The sequence below is a fragment of the Equus caballus genome, chromosome 15 (genome assembly GCF_041296265.1).
Source record: "Equus caballus isolate H_3958 breed thoroughbred chromosome 15, TB-T2T, whole genome shotgun sequence".
Classification (NCBI taxonomy): Eukaryota; Metazoa; Chordata; class Mammalia; order Perissodactyla; family Equidae; genus Equus; species Equus caballus.
The window spans coordinates 83,515,925-83,537,527 of record NC_091698.1 but is presented as its reverse complement, the minus strand read 5'-3'; the positions used below and the strand labels follow the sequence as shown (position 1 = coordinate 83,537,527).

Below are 21,603 nucleotides of genomic sequence, written 5' to 3'. Positions count from 1 at the left end.
TTGCTTCCCCTTCTCAGTCTCCTTTGATGACCCTCCTTCCCTCTCCCAGCCTCGAAAATGTGGAAATTCTGCAATTTTCATGTCTGAGCCCTATTCTCTTTTCACATCCCCTTTCTCTGAGATTTGTCCATTTCCAGGGTTTAAATCTCTTTGCCCAGGATTCCTCAATCTGTCTTCATTTCTTACTTCTTTCTCAAACTCTGGCTCTGTATTTCTAACCCTGAAGAGATGGTTCCCTCTTGGCTGCCCTAGATGGTGTAAGGTTACCCAGAAGGCAGCTTAAATGTTTGATCAGGGTGTCAACAAAGAGAGGGAACCTGAGAGAGGGGCTGAGAGAGAAACTGAAATAATTTCACAGGGTATTTCATTCAATCCTTTATTTTGAGAAAAAGCAGCGGTTTTTTGGATTCCCTTCCACTGACTTTACTGTGTGGAGGTGTTTCTATTTTGAATTACGTATGGCAGACGCTCTTATCTTGTTACTGCCTTGAACTTCTAAATCTCCTCGTGCTGCCTTGTCCTCACCATCACTTCAAACCCAACCAACATTCACTCAGAAAATAATCTTTTGAGCAAGGAGTGTCAAAGTAGAAACTAAATATTTGTCTTCCCAACCTCTCTGAGCCATAGGACTTCCCGAGTTCTGTGAGGATTGGTGCGGTTTTCACAGTTCTATGGGTGTGAAACGTCAGGCTCCCCATCTGACAGGCTTCCCTCCCACCTGTCCCCTTTCCCTTTCCACTGTTGCCACCCCAGTTCAGATCCTCCTCACTTTGTATGTTGAAGGTTGTCTGCTCCTACCTTCCCATCACCAAACTACAGAGAATTATACAACCTTGGGCTCTGAGCGGAGGGCCTTGGCATTCTGTTGATGTAGTCTCTCACAGAACAACTGAATTCTCCCAGCACATCCCTCCCAAGGCATCGCCAGAGCCTCGGCTTAAATTTCCACCCTCTCAAGGCTGTGCTTTTCAAACTGCCAAGCGGCTGCCCACTAACAGGTTGTGAAATCAACGTAGTAGATCGTGAACCAGCACGTTTGGCATGGAGTGGAATGGAATTGGAAAGAAATATCAGAGGCTGTTCCGTGTAGCACTGTTACATCCTCCTCCTGCCCACCACCGTGCCCTTCCCTGAGTCTCCTCAGTTCCCCCAACCCTTTATCATAGACGGGCCTTCCAAACCTTGTCTCATGGAGTAGGTATGACTCCTTGGAACATGGCCCCCCTGTAAGTTGGTGCCCAGGACTGACTGTACACTCCCAGTTTGATCCGGGCAGCACAGAGCAGAAGAAAACCACCACCGCTTCCCTGTGGAACTCTACACCTTGTAACACAGCCAAGATGACATGACCTTTTCCCGCAGCCACTGACTCACACTGGTGACTCACATCAGGTGGCTGCCGGCTCTGCCCCCTCAGGCAGGCCACTCGGTGTTTGCACGGCTCTAACTAGAAGAAGACTTCCTTGTGCTGGCATTTAGTTGGCTTCACTTTCTCCCTACTGGTGTCACAAACCTAGCCTAAGAGGGCCAGTCTGACTAAACGGAATCCCTCTTCCATGGAGTCTGCTCAACTCCAGGCCTTTAAACCAGTCTGACTCATGCACACACCACATGGTCGGTGGTCAATAAAACAAGCCTTGGCACCCAAGGGCGCCCGTCTGCCACTGCCCTGGACCTGCTCTCATTGTCCCTGCCCTGGCCTCACTCTCCGCTGCATTCCAGCGTCTCCCTGACCTCTGACCCCTTTGACTCAGTCTCCTCCTCTGGCCCCTCCCCCACCCCTTGGATCATATGACTAAACAGACTCTCCAGTTTGACTCAGCACTCCAGAAGGGCAGGGTAGGTCTTTGTCCTCTGATTCTTCCTATGTTGGCCACTCTGGGTCCAGCTTCAGCCCCCAGACCCTAGGCTCAGTCAGGGCTCCCTTGAAATGGGGGAAGAACCATAATTAACGACCCATCCCCACCGAGTCTCATCTTTGAGTACCACGCATCCCAGATCTTCCAACCACTCCTCAGCAATGACTGCACCACCTGGACACACTATTCTTTGGTGTTTCACCGCCTCGTGGCTTCTCATGCTCTCTGCCTGGCTGGGTTGTAAGCCTCTGTGTATCCTCCCCTCATCCTAACACCTAGAAAAGTGCTCTGAACACATGGGGTGCTTAGCAAACGTGGGTCTGTTGTTTAGAGAATGCTCCCAGATTGGTCTTTTCTGATGATGAATGCTCAGAGGATGCTAAATAACGTTAGCCAGAGACGAGCCTAGTTAACCATGGCGACAGGCCATTGTGAGCCCTCTTTTGCCTTGCACTGTTACATATGGTCCAGGGCACATTTCCCACCCTGGGCCCTGACTACTCCTCTGGTCCATGTTTCAGCTAGGAACACCCCGACTCAGAGGGAAGGAGAGACGTGTGGTGCTCCAGGGAGCCAAGGTCTGCGCTGGGGGCTGGGAGTTGTACACGTGTAGATTTTGTCCTCCAAGGTGACCTCAGAGTCCCTCTCTTCCTCTTCCTCTCTGTCTGACCAGCAGTGTCTTTTGTTAGCCTGACCCCAGCGTGAGGAATGGAAGCAGGCCATTCCTGGTCAGGAAGGCCTATCAGGTCAGGCCAGGCCCCAGCTCTGCTCTCACTACCTGTTCTCTACCTGCATCAGGTCCCTTCCCTACTCTGGGCTCAGTTGCTGCTCATCTGTAAAATGGGGCCTTTCAGGGGTTGCAAATTCAGATGCAGTGGCAGGCAGGAACACGACTGTACAAACGGGATCTTGTACAAGACAAGGGGACGTGGTGGGGCCAGAACTCAAGACAACAGGCCTCTTCTGAGAGCATTCAGATCTTTCTCCTCCCCTCCCCCTCCCCCTCCGCCTCCCCATTCCTCTTCCTCTACCTTGTCCTCCTCCCTTTTTTTTTTTTTTTTTTTTTTAACCATCATTCAGGACAGAACAAAGCAAAACAAAATGTCTCTTGACTAAGTCCAGCCCATGGGCAGTCAGTTTTCAACCCCTGGAACAGATCTCCAGTGACCCCTTCTCCAGCATTCTTGTTCTTCCTTCTTATTCCCGTTTTATTCCCGAACTTTCAGACCACGGCCCTTCTATCCACTGAGCACATCTTGTGAGCGTGTCTACAGCCCTGGGCCCGGTCTTACTAACCTTCCTGATCTCTGTCTTACTAACTTCTTCTTGCTTCACTATCATTTTTACGTTTTCTCATTAGCATGCTTTCCTCCTGTTCATCCTTCATCTACTTTCTTCTTCCTTCTTTGATGACCCATCGCCTGCGACTAAAGAGACCCGGATTCCTGGCTAGGCTTGTGTGGAAGCCAGTTGTAACACAGATAGGCAAGTAGGGAGTGAAGATCGTGTTTCATGAGAAAGAACAAGACCAAAGTGTGTGAAGCCAACCTGAGGGGGTAAGACAACACAGTTCAAAGGAGGCAAAAAGAAAAAATTACATATGAAAATATATTGATAAGCATAACACTTTTCAGAAAAGAAAAAAAATGCTATGATGTGAACCTCTTGCCAGAGAAGTTACAAAGCAAAGAAAGTAGATCCTTCTGAGGACGAGGGAGATGTTCAGTCGTGAGGGGGGAAAATGAAAGCATAGACCCTGAGTAGAACGTGTGTGGAACCCTTCAAAGCCCTCTTATTGTGCATCTCTTGCCAAAGCTGTTATGTAAAACCCTCTAGGGAATGAATGAAATTCTGTTTATACAGTTCTTTCTATTTAAATGCAGAAGAATCTTGTTAGATAAATGAGGACAGAACTGTTAATTCTTTCTTTCCTAAGCAGTCTTTGATGCTTTTAGATGACCTCTCCCTGTGGTTTCTTTTCTCTCTTAGAGTGATTCCTTCCTGAGAACTTCCCGGAACAGTAACTACACATACCCCACCAAGCCAGCCATTGAGGTAACCCCTGACGCATGTCTGCCTCTCTCAGAGAGAAACCATTTCCACCTGCCAGTGACTCAGGGCGTGGTGCAGGTTCAGAGTGTTAGCTTAGGCACAAATGTACCCTCCTTACATACCAGAAATTGGAATGTAAAGAAAGGACTCCTGAACCAGAACGTCCCAGGATTGTCCTGACATGTTCTCAAGTGCTTACCTGATGTCAGCAACCAGCTAGAGGAAGTGCCTTTGCACAGACATCATTTCTGATTAGGCAGCTTAGACTTTCAAAAAGGCATGAAGGAGAGGCAGCAATTTGATGTGCCATCACGTTCCTATAAGGTGGAAGCCAAGTGGGAAGAACCTCAATTCCAGGGGCTGGGCCCAACAGGAAGCTGACACATATCCATTTGGGTCCCCAGGGCTTGTTTGGTTCAAGTCAATCATTCTAGCTCTGAGGAACTCCAAAGGATTTGGGACTCATGGCTTTAGGGACTGCTACTCCAGACATGGCCTGGCAGATCCTGGACCACACCAGGCCTTGCAGAATGGATCTGGTCCAGACCAGGTCTATTGGCCACCAGGATTGGGGCTGAACTGCGAGCTTCATTTGAGCACCTATGCTATGTCCAATCTCATGCTAGGTGCTGGAGGGAATTCAGAGAAGTACCAGATGTGGTCCTGCCCTTGGGGAGTTAGAGGTTACTCCATACTGAGGACCTACTACATGCCAGGGAGACAGAGCAGTAGACCAGACAGATGGGTCCACCCTGATGGATGGAGCTTACAATCTACTAGAGGAGACATCGAATAAATAGCTAAACATAATCATTTCAGACAGTGATGACAGCTCTGAGGAAGCTGATGCAAGAAAGAGTGATGGGGCAGGGGAGGAGTGGCAAGTTCTGATGAGCTGTACAGGCCAGGCCCCACCTCTCTGAGGAGGGCAGATTTGAGCTGGGACATGCATGATGAAAAAATGCCAGCTATGTGGAGAGCCAGAGCCAGAATCCCAGGCTGGACTAGGGAGGACAAAGCCTCAGAAGTGGGGCTGAGGAAGAGCAAGAAGGTCAGAGTGGCTGTGAGGGCATGTGAATGAGGTGGAGAGCCAGATGATGAGATCAGAGGGGTTGTCGGGGGCCAGATCATATAGAACCTGAACCCCTGAGTAAGATGGTCGGACTTCAGCTGGAGAGATGTGGGAAGCCATTAGAAGTCCCAGGAGAGAGTGAAGTGATCTGATTTGCCTTTTTAAAAGATCTCCCTGAGTACTGTACGGAAAATGGATTGGGGAACAGCAGGAGTGATTGAGGAAAGACCTTTATAAGCCAGCTGAAGAGCTGAGACTAACCCATATGAAATTACTGAAGACTATCAGATGCTAGGCTCTGGGGTACAAACCATAACATCTCCACGGCTGGGCTGATGCCACTGTCCAGCCTCTCTGGATTCTCTCAGGCTCACGTTAGCCCAATGGAGGCTGGTCCCAGGTAAACCATTGACCAAAATCCATTATAATCAAAATGTCAGCTGCATCTGGTCAATGAGGCATTTGTTTGCTGGTTTAATTATTTATGTATTGGGTGCCCAAATGGAGCAGGTGCTGTGCTAAGAGCTGGGTATACAGTGGTGAGCAAAGTGGGTCTGGGCCTGCCCTCTTGGGTCTTACAGAATCATGTATCTTTGCTTCTGCTGCTAGGAGAGTTAACTCTGTCCTTCAGAATCAGAATCAGCATTTAACAAGACCTCCAGGGGATTCGGGTGCCCTGGTTTAGGAGGCACGTGTGGTTCTCCCCTTGTAACAGACGAGCGTGCTTAAGTTCCAACCTGCGTCTGTTAATCTGCCTGGAACGTGCTTGTCTCTGGCTCACCAGCTATCAGGGATGTTTCTAAAGTGCTCACAACCATAGAACTTTTTGTTTTAACTGCATTTTCCCCGGATATTTGTCATCTGCACACAAGCACGTTCTTGATTTCAGTAAAACTTCCATACAGAAGAAGGAATTCATCAGTGTGAGGAATTGAGCAATCCCTTGGGATAAACTAAATTACATCAGATTAAGCAATAATATTTAAAAGAAGTTTCATTTTTGCTCCTTTGTGAAGCGAGTGTTTTACCAAGGCTTGTCTCTGCTGTTGTCTCACTAAACAGAAGAGAGGAGCTTCCCAAACCTCTGGCAGTCACAATCCTGGAGAATCAGTCAACTGGGCCACACCTGTTTGTGGAGCCCTACTGTGCACCCAGCTCTGCCCTTGTCCCTCAGGCCCTCCTGGGGACATGCAGGTGTTTGGGACTCTGGGAAAGAGGCTCTTTTTCTCCCCCACTTGCTGGTGCTGGTCATTTCTGTGCCCTCTGCTTCCTACCCCATCCCTTCCTCCAGCATCTGGAAAGGTGCTCTGTATTCCAGGGACCAGGAAATTTGACTAAAGGTGCCCAGGTATAGACATTTATTTATACACATATAAGGAAGTTGTTGGCTATTAAGTTAAATATGCAAAAAGATATTCACACGTATAAAAAGATATGCAGAAACCAGGAACTTTGCAATTGTAAAAATTTCATGTTATTTTCCTAAAAATATTTTAACTAATTATTGTTTCAGTCCTAGCATTGTAATTAGTGTCTATTAGCATAATGTTAAACACCACCACCAAAACCCATCTGTAATCTCTTATTAGGTTTCCAAATCTGTGTTCCTTTGGGAGACCACCTGTAGCATGAATTCCCAGCTTCCCCCCTGCTTTGGTATGCCTGCTGGCACCGTGTAAGAGTGGAGATAGGGTGAGATGGGAAGGACTATGTGAGTGTGCACACGGGTGCACACACGTTACGTGTATTGTGCATAGGGGTAAGCAGACACCCATCCTCCCCCCTCTAATTTCCCTCTCAGTCCATCTACAACTAACAGGTCTTATGCTAACAAGATCCCCCACAGTGACATAGTTCTAGCCTCCATCACAAATTCCTTAGCTAGTCCTTCTTGGGCTGGAGCTAACCTTCCTGTACAATGAGTGTTGGGCGTCGTATCTTTCCTCCTGTTGATTTAGAACTGGGGCAGTGACTTCCTGTGTACCGAGTGGAATCCTCCCAACAGTGTTCCCACCTCGGGTGAGTGAAAACATCGTCACCTCCTTCACTTGAGGGCCTTGCTAAGTGTCAGGTTGGGGGGAGACCCTACAAATACACCCCAGAGCTTCCAGTAGGCCTTGATTATTCCCACGCTATGCAGACCTAGATTCTGGGCTGCCCACAAGAAGCTGGCCTGCAGCCACTGCTGGGCTCCCATGTGGAGGGGCCTCCCCACTTAGTCCCAATGGCAGCCCTTCATGCCTCCTTGCCTGGTGAGGTAGGTACAGTCAGGGATTGAGGTCCTATCTGCCTATGCTCATGACTGCTACAGCTGGAACTTTCCTGGACCCCTCCAGTGTGAACTGGACTCCTCTCAGATGGACAATAGCCATCAAGCCTATTACCTTCAGTGCCTTGGTTGCTTTGGATGAAAGGGGAAAATCTGCTAAAGTCCTAGGCTGGAAATAAGTATAATGGGGACCTGTGGGACTAGAGCAGAATCTCGACTCCTAGTCAAGTTTGTACTTTAAAAGGAAGACCTCCCTGTGACCATCCATCTTTTTGCTTCTCTCCTCTAGTCCATGAGCTCCAACCAGCAGACATCAAAGTGGTGGCCGCCCTGGGTGACTCCCTGACTGTGAGTACTGAGCTGAGCCAGGCCTGGGCACCTCAGAACCCAGCTGGGCCCTATGCAGAATCACCTCTTTCTTCATACTGGCTGCACATTCAGCACTGAGCTGACTCTATTGAGAACCTACTAGTGTCAGGCACCCAAACACAGCCAGGCAGCCACAAGACATCCCCAGGCAATCTAGAATGCCCTGCCCTCTGCCCCTCCACAGTCCCGCTCAAACACCACCTCTTCCACAAGGCCTCCCCTCCATCCCCAGATAGAAGCCAGCCATCCCCGTTCCCGCCACTCCCAGGCGGTTCATCTGTGTGTATGGCACTCACCCAAGTCGGCCTGCCTCTATCAGAGAACTCATTTCCGTCTACCCAGGTTCATAGTATGGTGAGTCTTACCTACACGTTGCCCAGCGCCCCCTATCCCATTTAAAATGTGTTCTTGGGGCTGGCCCGGTGGTGTAGTGGTTAAGTTTGTGCACTTCAATTCAGCGGCCCAGGGTTTGCTGGTTTGGACCCCGGGAACAGACCTGTTCACCTCTGTCAAGCCATGCTGTGGCAGGTGACCCACCTAAAGTAGAGGAAAATGGGCACAGATGTTACCTCTGGGCCAATCTTCCTCAGCAAAAAGAGGAGGATTGGCAGTGGATATTAACTCAGGACTAATCTTCCTCAAAAAAAAAAACACAAAAAACTGTTCTTCGGGGCAGAAGGAACCCAATTCCTGCACATAGTACAGTTTCACTAAATGAATTGTATTAGCCAACTATTTAGTGATTGCTGTGTGCCAGATACTCTGCTAGCAATTCTGAGGGAAAAGGAGTATGAGACGTAGTTGTAACCCTCAAGAAACTTGTGCAGCCGGGAAAACAAGAAACTTACACAGAAGTAGATAGATAATCAGATAGGTGATATACAGGGCTTTTAAAATAGGGCATTGGTTTCTGTAAAAACATACCATATCCCCATACGTGTGTGAACGTGTTTTAATTTTGGTGTGAACGTGAAAGCTTTGGTGAAAGCTGTGGAAGGATATACACCAGATTCTTAACCATTAATAAGCTCTGGTGGTGTGTATATGTGCGTAAGGGGCCAGGAGGGGATGTACAACCTGTGGCAGGAGGTGAGATTAAGATGGAGGTAGGGGCCAACCCCGTGGCTGAGTGGTTAAGTTCGTGTGCTCTGTTTCGGCAGCCCCTGGTTTCACTGGTTCAGATCCTGGGCGTGGACATGGCACTGCTCATCAGGCCATGCTGAGGCAGCGTCCCACATGCCACAGCTAGAAGGACCCACAACTAAAATATACAACTATGTACTGGCGGGGGGTTGGGGAGAAAAAGCAGAAAAAAAAAGATTGGCAACAGTTGTTAGCTCAGGTGCCAATCTTAAAAAGAAACATAAAAAGATGGAGGTAGAGGTAGATTATTACTTTTTAAAAAATCTTTGTATCATTTCACTACTTATGATGAAGATATGTTATTCTTGTAAGTTTGAAGATGAATTTCTTTTGTTAAAAAGACAGGGCATTTAGAGAAAGCTTTATAGAGGAGGTAGGAGCTGACAAAGGTCTTAGAGAATGAATTAGAGATTTAAGGTCTGGAAAGGTGAGAGTTCAGCATCCTGGGAGGGATGGAGCGGGTGGTAATGGGGTAGTGGGTCCAAGGCCCTCATGCTTCAGAAATGGTGACAGATCAATCTGTTCAGACCTGAAGGTTCGTGTGGACAGCAAAGGAGGGAATCAACGAGGGGAAGAACAGTGGGAACCAGATTATGGTGAGCTCAGAAAGTTGGTGAAGGGGTTTGACTTTGACCCTGTAGGTAAGGGAGACTCACTGGAAGGTTCCCCCCCCCCCCCCCGCCCCGAAAGGGGAGGCGTGAAGGAAGAGGTGTGCTGGGAAGAGCAGTGAGCAGCCCGATGAGACGGGAACAGGCACTGGAGACGATGGGCTCAGGTGGGAGGCCACAGTGTTGTCCATGGTGAGGAGATGAGAGTCTCAGCAGGGAATACGGCAAAGGGAACAAAAAGAAAGGGATGGGAGCTAGAGATGTTGGGAAGGAAGAATCTTAGTTCTCCCAGGACTGGGTTACTGGTGTGTGTGGAGGACTGGGGAGTCAGCACGACTCAGAGATTGAGGCGGCCTGGAGAAAAGCCAGTACCATTTTCAGAAAAGGTTAATCCAGGTCCTGGCTGCTACACCAGCACTGTCCGCCTGCCCCTGGGCCGAGCACAGGTCTGGAGCCTTCTCTTTGTCTTTCACAGACAGCCGTGGGAGCCCGCCCAAGCAACACCAGTGAGCTACCCATGTCCTGGAGGGGACTTTCCTGGAGGTGAGGCTGCTCTCCACTCAGTTTGAATTGATGACACTGCCCTGAAGAGGCACAAGTTGTGTGTTTCCTGGGTCACTCCTTCAGAGACAAGGCTGGATCCCCAGGCCCCAGTGCTGAGATGCAAGGAGACTCCTGACGCTCATGTCAGTCCTAAGGGTGATAGGAATGATTCACCAGGGCAGACTCTCTGGTGGTGACTCATAAATATGACGATATGTGAAGCAGCAGGTCAGGGTGATCTTAACAAATATACTTTCTCTTCCCCAGCATTGGAGGGGATGGAATCTTGGAGACCCACACCACACTGCCCAGTAAGTAGCAACACAGAGAAGCACCATCACTATGGCCATAACAACCCCTTGCTGAGGCCAGGGCCTTCCCCTGAGTGAGGGAAGAGAAGGTTATCTGCAAGGAGGGAAGTCAGCCAGCCCTGGAGACCCAGAACCACCCAGCCCCACACTTGTGCCCCAACACTGCATGCCCATCTCCCTCTCACCTCTGTTCCCTGCTTCCTCTCTCTTAAAAGACATTCTAAAGAAGTTCAACCCTCACATCCTCGGGTTCTCCACCTGCACACAGGAGGAGACGGCAGGACTGAATGTAGCAGTGGAAGGGGCCAGAGCTCGGTGAGTTGACCTGGATATGGGAGGGAGAGTGGAAGGCAAGGCTGAGAGGTCAGGGTGGGACACAGGAGGAGGAGAGAAGCATGGTGTCTGGGAGCCTGGCCCGCCATGGGCAATAATAGCTGCTGTGCATGGAGCACTTGTGCATGCCTGACCTGGGCGACCCCTTACATAGATTATCTCATGGAATCCTCATGCCCTCCAAGATGGGTACTAGCACGAAGGCCCTGAGGCTGGACAACTTCCTAAATGGCCTAAGGTTATTAGAACAAGTTATCAGCGGAGCCAGCCTCAGACCAGGCTGAATCAGAGCCTTCACTCTGCCCACCGAGCTGTTACTGCTTCTCTGGGGCAGCAGGAGGGAGCACTTGAGGTGGCTTGACAGGAAGCACGTCCTCCCCAGGCTGCGGGTGCCGTCCTGCTGACCTCAGCTCGACCTCCCTGCCCAGGGGGTCAATCGTGCAGGGCGGTTCTCAGCACCGGAGGAGAACTCAGGGCATGACCCTGCAGAGGGCTGCCCTTCCTCTCTCCCCCTCGCCTTGGAACATCGAGTCCTTGACTCTGAAAAAGCTATTTTGACACTAGGGAGTTAGATGTTAGGGCCCCTGAAACAGCCTGGCGGTTGTTTGTTTTCACTTGGATTTCTGTTGTTGACAACAACCCAGATAATTAAAGCTGAAATGCCTGACGGCGTTCATTGATTTTCAGCACAGAGCGTGCTGGGTATCTGCTTTGTAGAAGGATTGCTGTGCTCACATCACCAGGGAAACGACACCGGCTTGACTCACTTTGTTTACAGGGAGCGGTCTTTCAGACGCGGTAACCCGGCCCTCAGCTCCGCTGGAGTCTCTGAGCCACAGGAAGCAATGTCAGTTCCTCAACGTCATAAGCAGGAAGAACCTATTTTTTCTGCAAAAAACGGCTTCATGGGGGCGTAGTATCAACACCTAATTGCTGTTCTTACCATTAATATTATTATTATTATTGTAATCATCATGGTTTTATTATTATTTCACAGCCCAGACTTCATTAACCGGGAGTTGATTCCTTAGTCTGTTGACATTCAAGCTCCTCTCCCCTTTCTTGCTTTGCTTTGCTTCTCTTGCTGTCTCTTCTATTTTACTGTTGCTCGGTGCTTCCACCGGAATCAGTGGCAGGGGAAGTAGCTGAGACCTGCAGCTTCTTGTTGGTGTCTCTGATGTCCGGTGCCAGGGAAAGGAGAGTCAGCCATTGACTTAAGTAAGCAAGGTGGGAGAATTGTCTTCTGACTCCTTCATCTGTACTCTATCTTTTAGTACGGTGTGGGTAAGGATGAGTTCACCTAAAGAGAAATATAAAACCACAGCAGAACAACGAAGATAATGAGGCCCGGGGTCAGACCATCTGTGTCCAGATCCCAGCTCCCAGACTTGCTAGCTGTGTGACCTTGGGCAAGTCACTTAGCACCTCTGAGTCTTAGTTTTGTCATCTCTGAATGGGGATAATAATAGTGCCTACTTCTCAGGGTTGTCGTAAGGGTTAAATGACATAATCCATGGAAAGCACTTAGTACAGTATATAATGTGTTTGCAAAAAAAGAAGTTTGCCATTATTCGTTTCAAAGTTTTATTCAACATCTAATTTACCTTCCATCAATCATTAAGCAAGAATTCACTGAACACTTGCCAAGGTCTGAACCCCAAGGTGTTATTACTAAAAGATACTAAAGAATCAAAAGGTGCACTCCCTGCCTTAGCCAGACAAAGAGCTTACTGATGTCCCATGCTAGGGGAAAGGAGACTAAACAAACAGGATATAACTTTTAGGAAAAAAAACAGTGTTGCATATGGCAATATTGTAGACTGAAATGATTTTGTACCTTGGACTACAACTGAGAGAACAGAAAAGCGTGAAGTGTAGACTGGGCAGTCCAAATACAGACGCAGACCTGGAAGGGACTCCAGAAATCATCCAGCCCAAACTCTCCATTTAAAAGATGAAAAAATCCAACCCTAGCAGGCTTTGGTAACTTGGGTGAGTTCACACAGCAAGTTAGTAGCAGAGCTGAAAGGAGAACCCCGGTCCCATAACTCCCAGAGCAGAGCTCTTCGCACCAGGACTAGAAAAGGAAATGACGGGGGTGTGGATAAATGACTTGGAGAGAAGGCTCCTGAGGAAGATAGGACTTGCTCTGAGCCTGAAGGGTGGGAAGAACCTGGCTGGGAAGAGGGGAGGAAGTGGACATTCCCAGCTTCCCCGGTACTCATGAGGGCTTCTCACCCATGAATTCCCCTAGTCACACAGTAAACCTATTAAAACGTTATAGGCACTTCTGTGGTGGCCTTTAATGGGGACAGGCTTTCTTTCTAGCTTTCTCATATACCCATCAATAGCAATAGTGTACGGGGTACAATCCTGGTGTGTAAATGAGAACCAAGGGCAAAGATGGTACTATGTGTGCTTGACCACGTGCCCAGCTCGTCATGGGCATACAAAGATTTAAAATGCCCATCCTGTACCAGTTACTGCTTTTATAACTTCTTCCACAGAAGACTCCACGGCTGAATCCTTTTGCTGACATAAATTCTCATATACACAGCTTTTTTTAAAAAAAACATACTTTTTTGAGGTATAATTGACTTGCAATATAGTGCACATATGAAAAGTGTATAATTTGATAGGTTTGACACATGCATATGCTTGTGAAATCATCACCACAGTCAAGATTATAAACATCACACCCACAAGTTTCCCTGTGCCCCTTTGTAACCAGTCTCTCCCTCCGGCCCCTTCCTGTCTCTACACCACTCCCTGGGCCCCAGGCAACCACTGACCCGCTTTCTGTCACTGTAGTTTGGTTTTAACTTTCTAGATATTTATATAAATGGGATCATAGACTATTTACTCTTTCCTCGTCTAGCTTCTTTCACTCAGCAAAATTATTTTGAGATACATCTGTGTTGTTGCCTGTATCAATTGCTCATTCCTTTTTATTGCTGAGTAGTATTCCATTGACACACAACTCTTCTCCAGAGTGTTCATTTCCTTATTCACAGCAGGAATCTGGGAGATGAAGGGAGAACTAAGCCTGTCCATATTTGTCTCCCCATCCTGTTTTGTTGGGAGGGGAAAAAAGTGAGAAGATGGGGAAGGGTGTGGAAATCCAAAGTAACCACAGAGAAGAAAAGCAAAAGGATTAAAGAAACAGAGAGTGGGACTTAGAAGTAAAGGTCAGAGGAGTCAGGAAGTCTGGAAAGAAGAAAGCTGAGGGATAATTTAGGGCTATGACTTTTGTCAAGTATACAAAAGGTTATTTTTAAAACTGGAAGCCAAATAAGAGCTGAGCAGGCTCAGCTTGCAATCAAAGAGCTGGATGAGGCATAAGGGCACATCCCTGGTGGGAAGGTCGAGCAGATCCCACCCCAAGTGGCCAGAGGATGGGCTGCAGAAGCAGGTGGCTGGACGAGCCCCTGCCAGGGTCTGGATCCATGTGGCTCTGAGGTCCACAGCAGCTCCTTATTACTAGGTTGGGATTTCTTGAGAATCAAAAGCCTTCCAATACACTCTGAAGGAATAAACTTTTTGATATTTTTCTTCCTGAAGCACCTGCTTGCCAGGCCAACATCCTACAGCTTGAGCCCTTGCTCCTGAGCCAGCTCTAACGTCCCTTCTCATCCCTCTGCCTAGGGACATGCCGGCCCAGGCCCGGGACCTGGTGGAGCGAATGAAAAACAGTCCTGTGAGTACAGGACCCCGGGCCACCCTGAAAGGAGCTGGGTCTCCAGCTGGGGTGGGTGCAGCGGCCCCAAAAGAGGCCCCTGTGCACCTCAGCAGCTCCTGCTCTTGGCTTGTCCTTAGGAGAGCCCAAATGAGCCACAAGAAGCAGGTCTTACCACAAAGATGCCCTCTTTGCTGCCCCCTGACCCTAGTTCCCGCATGCTTGCCCCGAGGGCCAGCCTCAGGAGGGAGAGACCACCGAGGGGTGTTGGCAGAGATGCTGGCCTTGGCCTCTGGCAGTTTCCCACTTTACCCAAGAGTTGGCTTCTTGGAGCCCTATTATGTAAATGCTGGCTACTAAACACAGGTTTCTCATTCCAATCCTTCCTCCTTCCCACTCACCGGCCCCTCTAACCCTTCTCACTTGCACTTTTTTTTTTAACGCTCTACGCTTACACCTTGGAATTCTGCTCCTGGCAGGACTCCTATTATGGTGGTGGCTGAGGGGAAAGCGGGCTCCTCCGAGGGCCCCCCAGCCCCGACCCACCTCTCAGTCCACTCAGGGCTCTTCCTCCAGGCCCCTCCCTGTTCCCCCGCACTGTCCCAGACCTGAAGAGCTCCCCTAAGAGGCAGCTCTGGGCTTTCACTTCTATGTAGATGCATCTTTTGCCCTCGGCTCCTTTGAAGGCCTGTAGATCACATTTCAGGGGTGTGTTACCACACTCTACTTCAGTATAGGCTGCAGCTCTCCTAGGAGGATTTCGAAGGGAAAATAGTCCTCCGCACTGTGTGAGCAGCCACACACATGTACACACACACACACACGGATTCTCTGTGGAGCCCCTTGCTCCAGCACCAAGGTGAGGGCAAGGAGGCTCCACTGGCATCTTCTCTCCATTGTGGTCCAGACGCGGAAGGCGCTTGGGGGGCTGTGTGGTCTGGTGAGCATCACCTGCGTTTGCGCCCTAGTGATGCCTGAACTCAGGGTCTTCTGTCCCCTCAGGAAATCAACCTAGAGAAAGACTGGAAGCTGATCACACTCTTCATCGGGAGCAGCGACTTGTGTCATTACTGCGAGAATCCGGTAGGCCTGACAACCCCATTGGGAACCTGAGAAAGGAGTGACTGACCTCTGTCATTGTCCATGCCCAGAGGCCTAATCTCCCTCAGGGGAGTCACACTGGCCTGTTCTCCCAGGCAGCCCCAGGGTCACACCCACCAGGTGAGACCTGGCCTTTCCCACTGTTGAGTGGCCCCTGGGAGAGCAGTGCAGTCTGGTATCCAGATGGGTGACTGGTGCTTGGAGTCCCTGCCCCTGCTTTTCAGGGGGAGGGAGGGTGCACAGGGGGATGCTGAAACAGGTTCATAAAGGGGGTTGGGTAAAAGTGAGCTGGTCCCAACAGTATGGCTTGCAGCCATTCAGGGGCATCCACCAGTCAACCATCCTCAGCCAGCCAGCCTGGGACTCCAACCCATTCCTAACGTCATTTCTAGGGGGCAATATGTCCAGACTTACAAACTTTGGAAGTTGTAACGTTTGGAATACATCTTGTTCTAAGTTGGGGACATCCTGTGTTTCATTTGGCCAGAAAAAGGCAGCTGCCCCGACTCAGAGGTGGAGGTAGAATGTCTGACAGTCACAGGCAGGGGAGAAGGCATCCGTCACTCCTCGTGGCTCAGAGAACCAACCAATTCTCCTGATGAGAATTACCCTCCACTGCACAGGGGTTCTCTCCCTTACTGCCCAGACTCCAGAGGCAGAAGTCACCAAACCCCGTGGGGATTTAAGTGTCACTGTGTCCTGAACTCCAGGAGTGCCTGGAAGCCAAAAGTGACCCCAGAACCACCTGTGGACACTTGGTGCAGGAAATGCCCCTACTTGCTACCGAATATCTGTCCTCATGCGAACAGTCAGGTTTACACTCCTGAGAGCATCTTTCTGTGAAAAGGACCTGAAGGTCACAACCAGGATTAACTCAGGCCACAGTTTCGGAGGGGCTAAAGCAGCTTCCACTCGGGAGATGGATCTGAGGAGGAGACCCCCAAGCTGAGTCACAAGGGATGGCAGTTAGAGGGAGGCGGTGGGGCCGGCATGGGCCAAAGCCCCGAGGAAAGAGACAGCATGGTCCCCAGGGGCACCATTGGGGGTGAAGAAGGCTGAGGCCGGTGATGGATTAGACTGGAGAAGTGGTGGGGCCCAGCATTGTCAGCATCCCTCTGGGTTCGAGAGACGGTGGAGCGGGCTGTGGCGGGGGTTGCTCATGCTGTCTAGGGAGGGCTCAAGGGATGACTTCTTACAAAGACTCTATGTCCACCAGCAACAAGGGCTGGGCTTCCCAGCACATCCAGTGCCACCGAAGCCCCTGTACCCACTCTGCCACCATCCCAGTCCCTAGGGCCCTCCTGTGCTGGGTACTGGACCACTCTTGTCCTCCTCACAGAGTGGAACTCAGGGCGTGTGGAAAGCCCCCTTCTTTCTTCACAGGAGGCCTACTCAGCTGGGGAATATGTTCAGCACATCCAGCAGGCTCTGGACATCCTCTATGAGGTAGGAAAGAGCGGCTGCATGTCCTTGGGTCTCATTTCCTGCCAGCAACCTGCCTGTCTGCGCCCTCACTGGAGGTGCCTCTCCAGGTGCATCTAGGCAAGTTGTATTCAGTGAGATGTACGCCAAGCAGAGCCCCGCTGCCAGCGGGCACCCGGATGGGGTGGAGGCAGCTGCTGAGCTCCTCGGCGGGGGAAATTCTAAGTGGTGGCAAAGAGCTTGCCTCTAGAGCCAGTTGGCCTGGTTTGCAGCCCGGCACTGTGGCTTACCAGCAATGTGACTTCTCCATGTCTGTTCCCCAATCTATAAAGTGGGGGCGAGAAAGAAGATTCAGTGAGATAATACAAGTCACGTCCCTCCTCTGGGACTCAGTTTCTCTATTGATAAAATTGGGGAGGGAGGATTTGCACTGCAGATGATCCCCTAGGCTCCTTCCAGCAGGCGCCAGTTCGCCCCCTCAACTGGCTGGGAACTAATGAAGCCCACCCTCTGCTCCCCACAGCTTCCAAGGGCTTTCGTCAATGTGGTGAAGGTCATGGAGCTGGCTGGCCTGTACCAGAGCCAAGGCGGGAAATGCTACATGTCACTGGGAGCTCAGTAAGTTGGCGGTCACAGTCCCGGGGTGAGGTCAGCTGGGGAGAACAGGGCTCACAGACACCAACAGATGAGACGGACACAGGCAGAACCAGTCAGGAGGGCTGGACATCAGCAGCTGGCCAGGGGCTTGGAAAACCACTTGGAAATGCCTCTATATTATTGAATGCCTCTGTATGCAAGTCACTTCATTTCTCTGGACCCCAATTTGCTTTTCCATAAAATGGGACAGACTGAATGATCCTTAAGATTCCCTGACGTTGTCTATGATTCCAAACTCCAACTTTAGCGAGTTATTCCATGTTTGAGAAGCAGCAAAGTGCAATGAGCTTAGGAGCTGTGGGACCTTGCACAAACCACATAACCTCTCTGGGCCTCTTACTCCTCACCTGTAATACCTCCTTGCAAAGAAAGTGTGAGGTCTAGAGAAAATGCATGTGAGGTGCCTGGCCCCAGTGGGTAGGCTCGCAGGAAATAGCTTTTATAACATCCTTGATAGGACTCTCCTTGAAAGCCAGTCTTGGAGCTAAGGTACTGATGTGCAATCTGAGAATTCCTGCTGGGGACTGGAATTTATTAAAGCTCAGCCATGACCCTGGCGGGAAGTTGCCATCTTCTGAGGCCAGAGGGTCACCCAGAATTCCTGCGGCTGCTATGGGGGAGGAGATTCTGCAGTGGGCTGAGGAGTTAATGGATTTGCTGGGAAGGTGACCAGGAGGTTGCCATTCTGCTAGGAACCTGGTTCCCAGGTGGAGCAGCCACTGGCTGGGGAATAGAAATGGCTCCTGCAGAGTCGGCCGGTCTTGCATTCCACCTTATCAGGGTATCTCACGCTGGTTGACCTTCCCCAGCTTGCCAAGAAACTCTCCACTCTGGAGCCCTGAGGGAGAGTCCTAAGCAGCTGGAGGTAGAGATGGGAAGGCCTTAGGAACATGAGGATAGACTGGGCCATCGTGGCAGCCTTCCCCAAACTCCACCCTTCCCATCCCTTCCCTGGAGAAACTCCAGGAGCCACTAGCTTGGGAAGGGGAATAGGCAGCCTGTCCACAAGGAGACCTGGGCATCGGGCGCCAACTCTTCCACCTTTTCTCTCAACAAGCACCTGTTGGACCTTATGCCGAGTTATGAGTCTGTGACCTGGGTCCAAGAGTCACCCAAGGCTGTGTGGTGGAGGAACCTGTGTCTTACCGCCCTCCCACATCAGGCAGCACTGGGTCCAGGCCTGGCAGGGGATGGGAAGAGGGGTGATCAGCCTCCTTGGGGCACTGAGCTAGGCCGCCCCGGGGAGCCCCTACATAGGATTCCTTGTCTCATAGGAGCAACTGCACTTGCCTCAGACGCTCCCAGGACAACTCCTCAGAGATGCAAGAACTGAAGAAAGTGAACTGGAACTTCCAGGTGAACCTGCACCCCTCTTCTTCCTGTCCCAGCTGGGAGTCCTTGTTACTCCCAGAGCAGGGCTTTAGCTGAAAGAAGGCCACTCCCTAAAGACAGATCACTGCCCATGAAATATTTATCCAAGCGTATCAAACACCAAGGCTGGGAGGGGGCGGCAAGTGAGAAATCTGAGGGGAAGCTGGGAGAATCCCCACCTCCCAGCCTAGGGTCAGCGTGAGCAGGTGAGCAGGACTTGGTTCCCAGAGTAGATTCCATGTGGTGGACACCACCCGTCCCGCAGAACCATGGTTCCAGATACCCCCTCACCCAGTGGAGGGAGGGAAGTGTCCGCTGCCCAGTTTGTCCCCTCCAGCCTTCAGAACAGAAGGCCTAGCCCCACCCTACTTACCTCTACCCCAAAATATCCTCACCCTCTCGTGTCTGCTTCCCCAGCACACTCCTTCTCAGGTCCATCTCTGCTCCTGCTGCCCCCTCCCTTGACATGCCCACCCTGAGCTCTTCTGTAGCTTATCCATCTCATGCACAGGGCACGTCATCTTCCCTCTTCTAAGAAGCTCCGCCCGACTAAACTTCCCGCGCTTCACTGGTTCTCACGTTTTTCACATCTTGTCTCATTTTCCCAGATTGATTATAAGCTCCTTGAGGATAAGCACATCTTGTCTATCCCTTTTACGGTCCGCATTTTGGGACTCCGTAAATCCAACCACCATAGACACTCATCCCCAAGTTCATGGGCATTTAGGGGAGCTGAGGTTGAGATGCTCCCCATTTGAGCTGGAAGTGGAGCCCTGCGTTCTAATTTACCTCTTCGTGCAGTGGGAGCAGAGGCGGCCTTTGGCCCAAGCAGTCTGGTCTTACAGAGATGTCAGAATGGAACCGGGTGGTGTCATGCATGGGTGCAGACTAAACGTGTGCACTAGAGTAGCCCCTTTAGGTCGCCTTTGTCTGGGGTGGTTTGGCCCTAGCACATCCACCCCAAAACAGCAGGACTAGAAGCTGTCTGTCCAGCCTTGCCAGAGGTTTGAGCAGCCTCTCTCCTCACCCCCAGAGTGGCATTTCCAGGTTCTCCTACCAGCACCAGTACCTGCAGCGTGAGGACTTCGCGGTGGTCGTGCAGCCCTTCTTCCAGAACACTCTTGTCCCCTTGAGCGAGGTAAGCTGTGGGCAGTTCTGGGAGGCACGTGTGTAAAGGTCATTCTTAGGCAATGTATTTCCTTCTCTACATGGGCTTTTTTTGACCGTCTCTCTCTGAGAGGGCTCCCAAGGGGTTGCTTTTTCTGCTTTTCCTCTTTTTATTTTGTGGTATGATTGGAATTTGGAAAGATAAGGAGAAAACCGACAGCGACCAAGCTCCCCAGGCATGGCCCTGCCATTTGGTGGATTGGGATAGAATGGAAAGTTTCCTAAAAATATTATTCTTTTTCAACTATTGGGGAAGGGATGCTGAAGGAAAAGGATGGACTGCGGGTAGCTATAATTCATGTCTGTTTTAAAAAAAAATTCCAAAATTGCAATATCCAAGCCAGTTGGGCAGTAGAGTTGAAAGGACAAATGGAGAAATGCCCAGGGTATCTTCAGGGATGTGGGGGCCAGGCAGCCATTCCCTTTGCCCAGAAAGATAACCCCCTTGCCTTTGGTCACAGAGAGGAGACACTGACCTCACCTTCTTCTCGGAGGACTGTTTCCACTTCTCAGAACGTGGTCATGCTGAAATGGCCATCGCTCTGTGGAACAACATGGTGAGTGCCTGAGGGCCAAGGAGCCAACCCAAAGATATTATTTCCCACAAAGAAAAACCTACTGGCTGACATAGCTCCTTTCTCCCCAAAGCTCAAAATAACAGCACAACTTATTTGCCCTGACAGATTCAATTCTTTTGGTAATACCCCCATACGGTGGGGGATAACTTTAATCAGATAAACTAAATGAAAACATCAGCTGCAGTCCCTTACTACGTAACTTTGGGCAAATGAACTCTCTGGCGCTCTCTATCAACATCTGTAAAAACAATGAAATTGACACAGATCTCAGAAAATTGAGATAATGTGTGCATACTACCCGGCACAATAATTAGCATTCAACAAATGTCAGCCCCATTACTCCAGTTTCAACAATTTCCCATCTATTATTTCTTTAAGCATCAAAAAGAAAAGAACCACCCAGCCTGTTTCCCAGGCTGCCACCTATTCCAGTCCTTTCTGATGAGGGGAAAGGGGACCTTATGAAACGAACACACAGGACACCTGGCCTTGTGCCTCGCCTCTGTCCTTTATGACTGGACAATCAGCTACGTTGGAGCAGAGCTCAACCGGTAACCCCAATAGCTGTATTCTTTTTCGGAGAGCAACTAAATGCCTTTCTGATCCAATGCCTTCTCTTGATCTAGGCTCAGCAGGTAACCAGTCCCCACCCCAACCTGTGTGTTCCCTTATTTCTCCCACAGTGACTAAACAACCTACACTCCTGCTCCTTTTATTGCGGTTTCAGGCCTGCTGTGTCTCTGCCAACCACCACTGTGCAAATATTCCCAATCTGTCAACTCATCCAGCGTGTCCGGTATCTTACTCGGCTGACTCACAATATTGACTCTCTCCTTAGCTACACTACCTCCTCCTCTCTAGCAACCTCTTTGTCCCAGAACAGCATGTAAGCAGGTTTTATCCTTGGCCCCTTTAATTGCAGACTCAGCCTTCTTCTAATTTTGTTTTTCTGGTGGTTTCCTCCTGTTGACATCACATTCTGCCCACTCCTAAAACTTTTGTCAAATTCCCTCAGCCCGGGACTCTGAATTCCAGTCAAAATCTTTGCATTCCCTCCCACCCAACCTCC

At 50.1% G+C, this 21,603-nt stretch overlaps 1 protein-coding gene across 1 annotated transcript in view; it reads left to right on the top strand.

Moving 5' to 3' along the window:
• Positions 1-21,603, top strand: part of PLB1 (phospholipase B1) — a 129,212-nt gene that overhangs the window by 98,284 nt on the left and 9,325 nt on the right. The window contains exons 45-57 of the mRNA XM_014731235.3: positions 3,852-3,917; positions 6,945-7,005; positions 7,545-7,603; positions 9,851-9,918; positions 10,186-10,229; positions 10,445-10,544; positions 14,208-14,259; positions 15,241-15,321; positions 16,723-16,785; positions 17,285-17,379; positions 18,693-18,774; positions 19,823-19,927; positions 20,418-20,513. Coding sequence (XP_014586721.2) covers positions 3,852-3,917; positions 6,945-7,005; positions 7,545-7,603; positions 9,851-9,918; positions 10,186-10,229; positions 10,445-10,544; positions 14,208-14,259; positions 15,241-15,321; positions 16,723-16,785; positions 17,285-17,379; positions 18,693-18,774; positions 19,823-19,927; positions 20,418-20,513 — 972 coding nt within the window. The remainder of the gene's footprint in view (positions 1-3,851; positions 3,918-6,944; positions 7,006-7,544; positions 7,604-9,850; positions 9,919-10,185; positions 10,230-10,444; positions 10,545-14,207; positions 14,260-15,240; positions 15,322-16,722; positions 16,786-17,284; positions 17,380-18,692; positions 18,775-19,822; positions 19,928-20,417; positions 20,514-21,603) is intronic.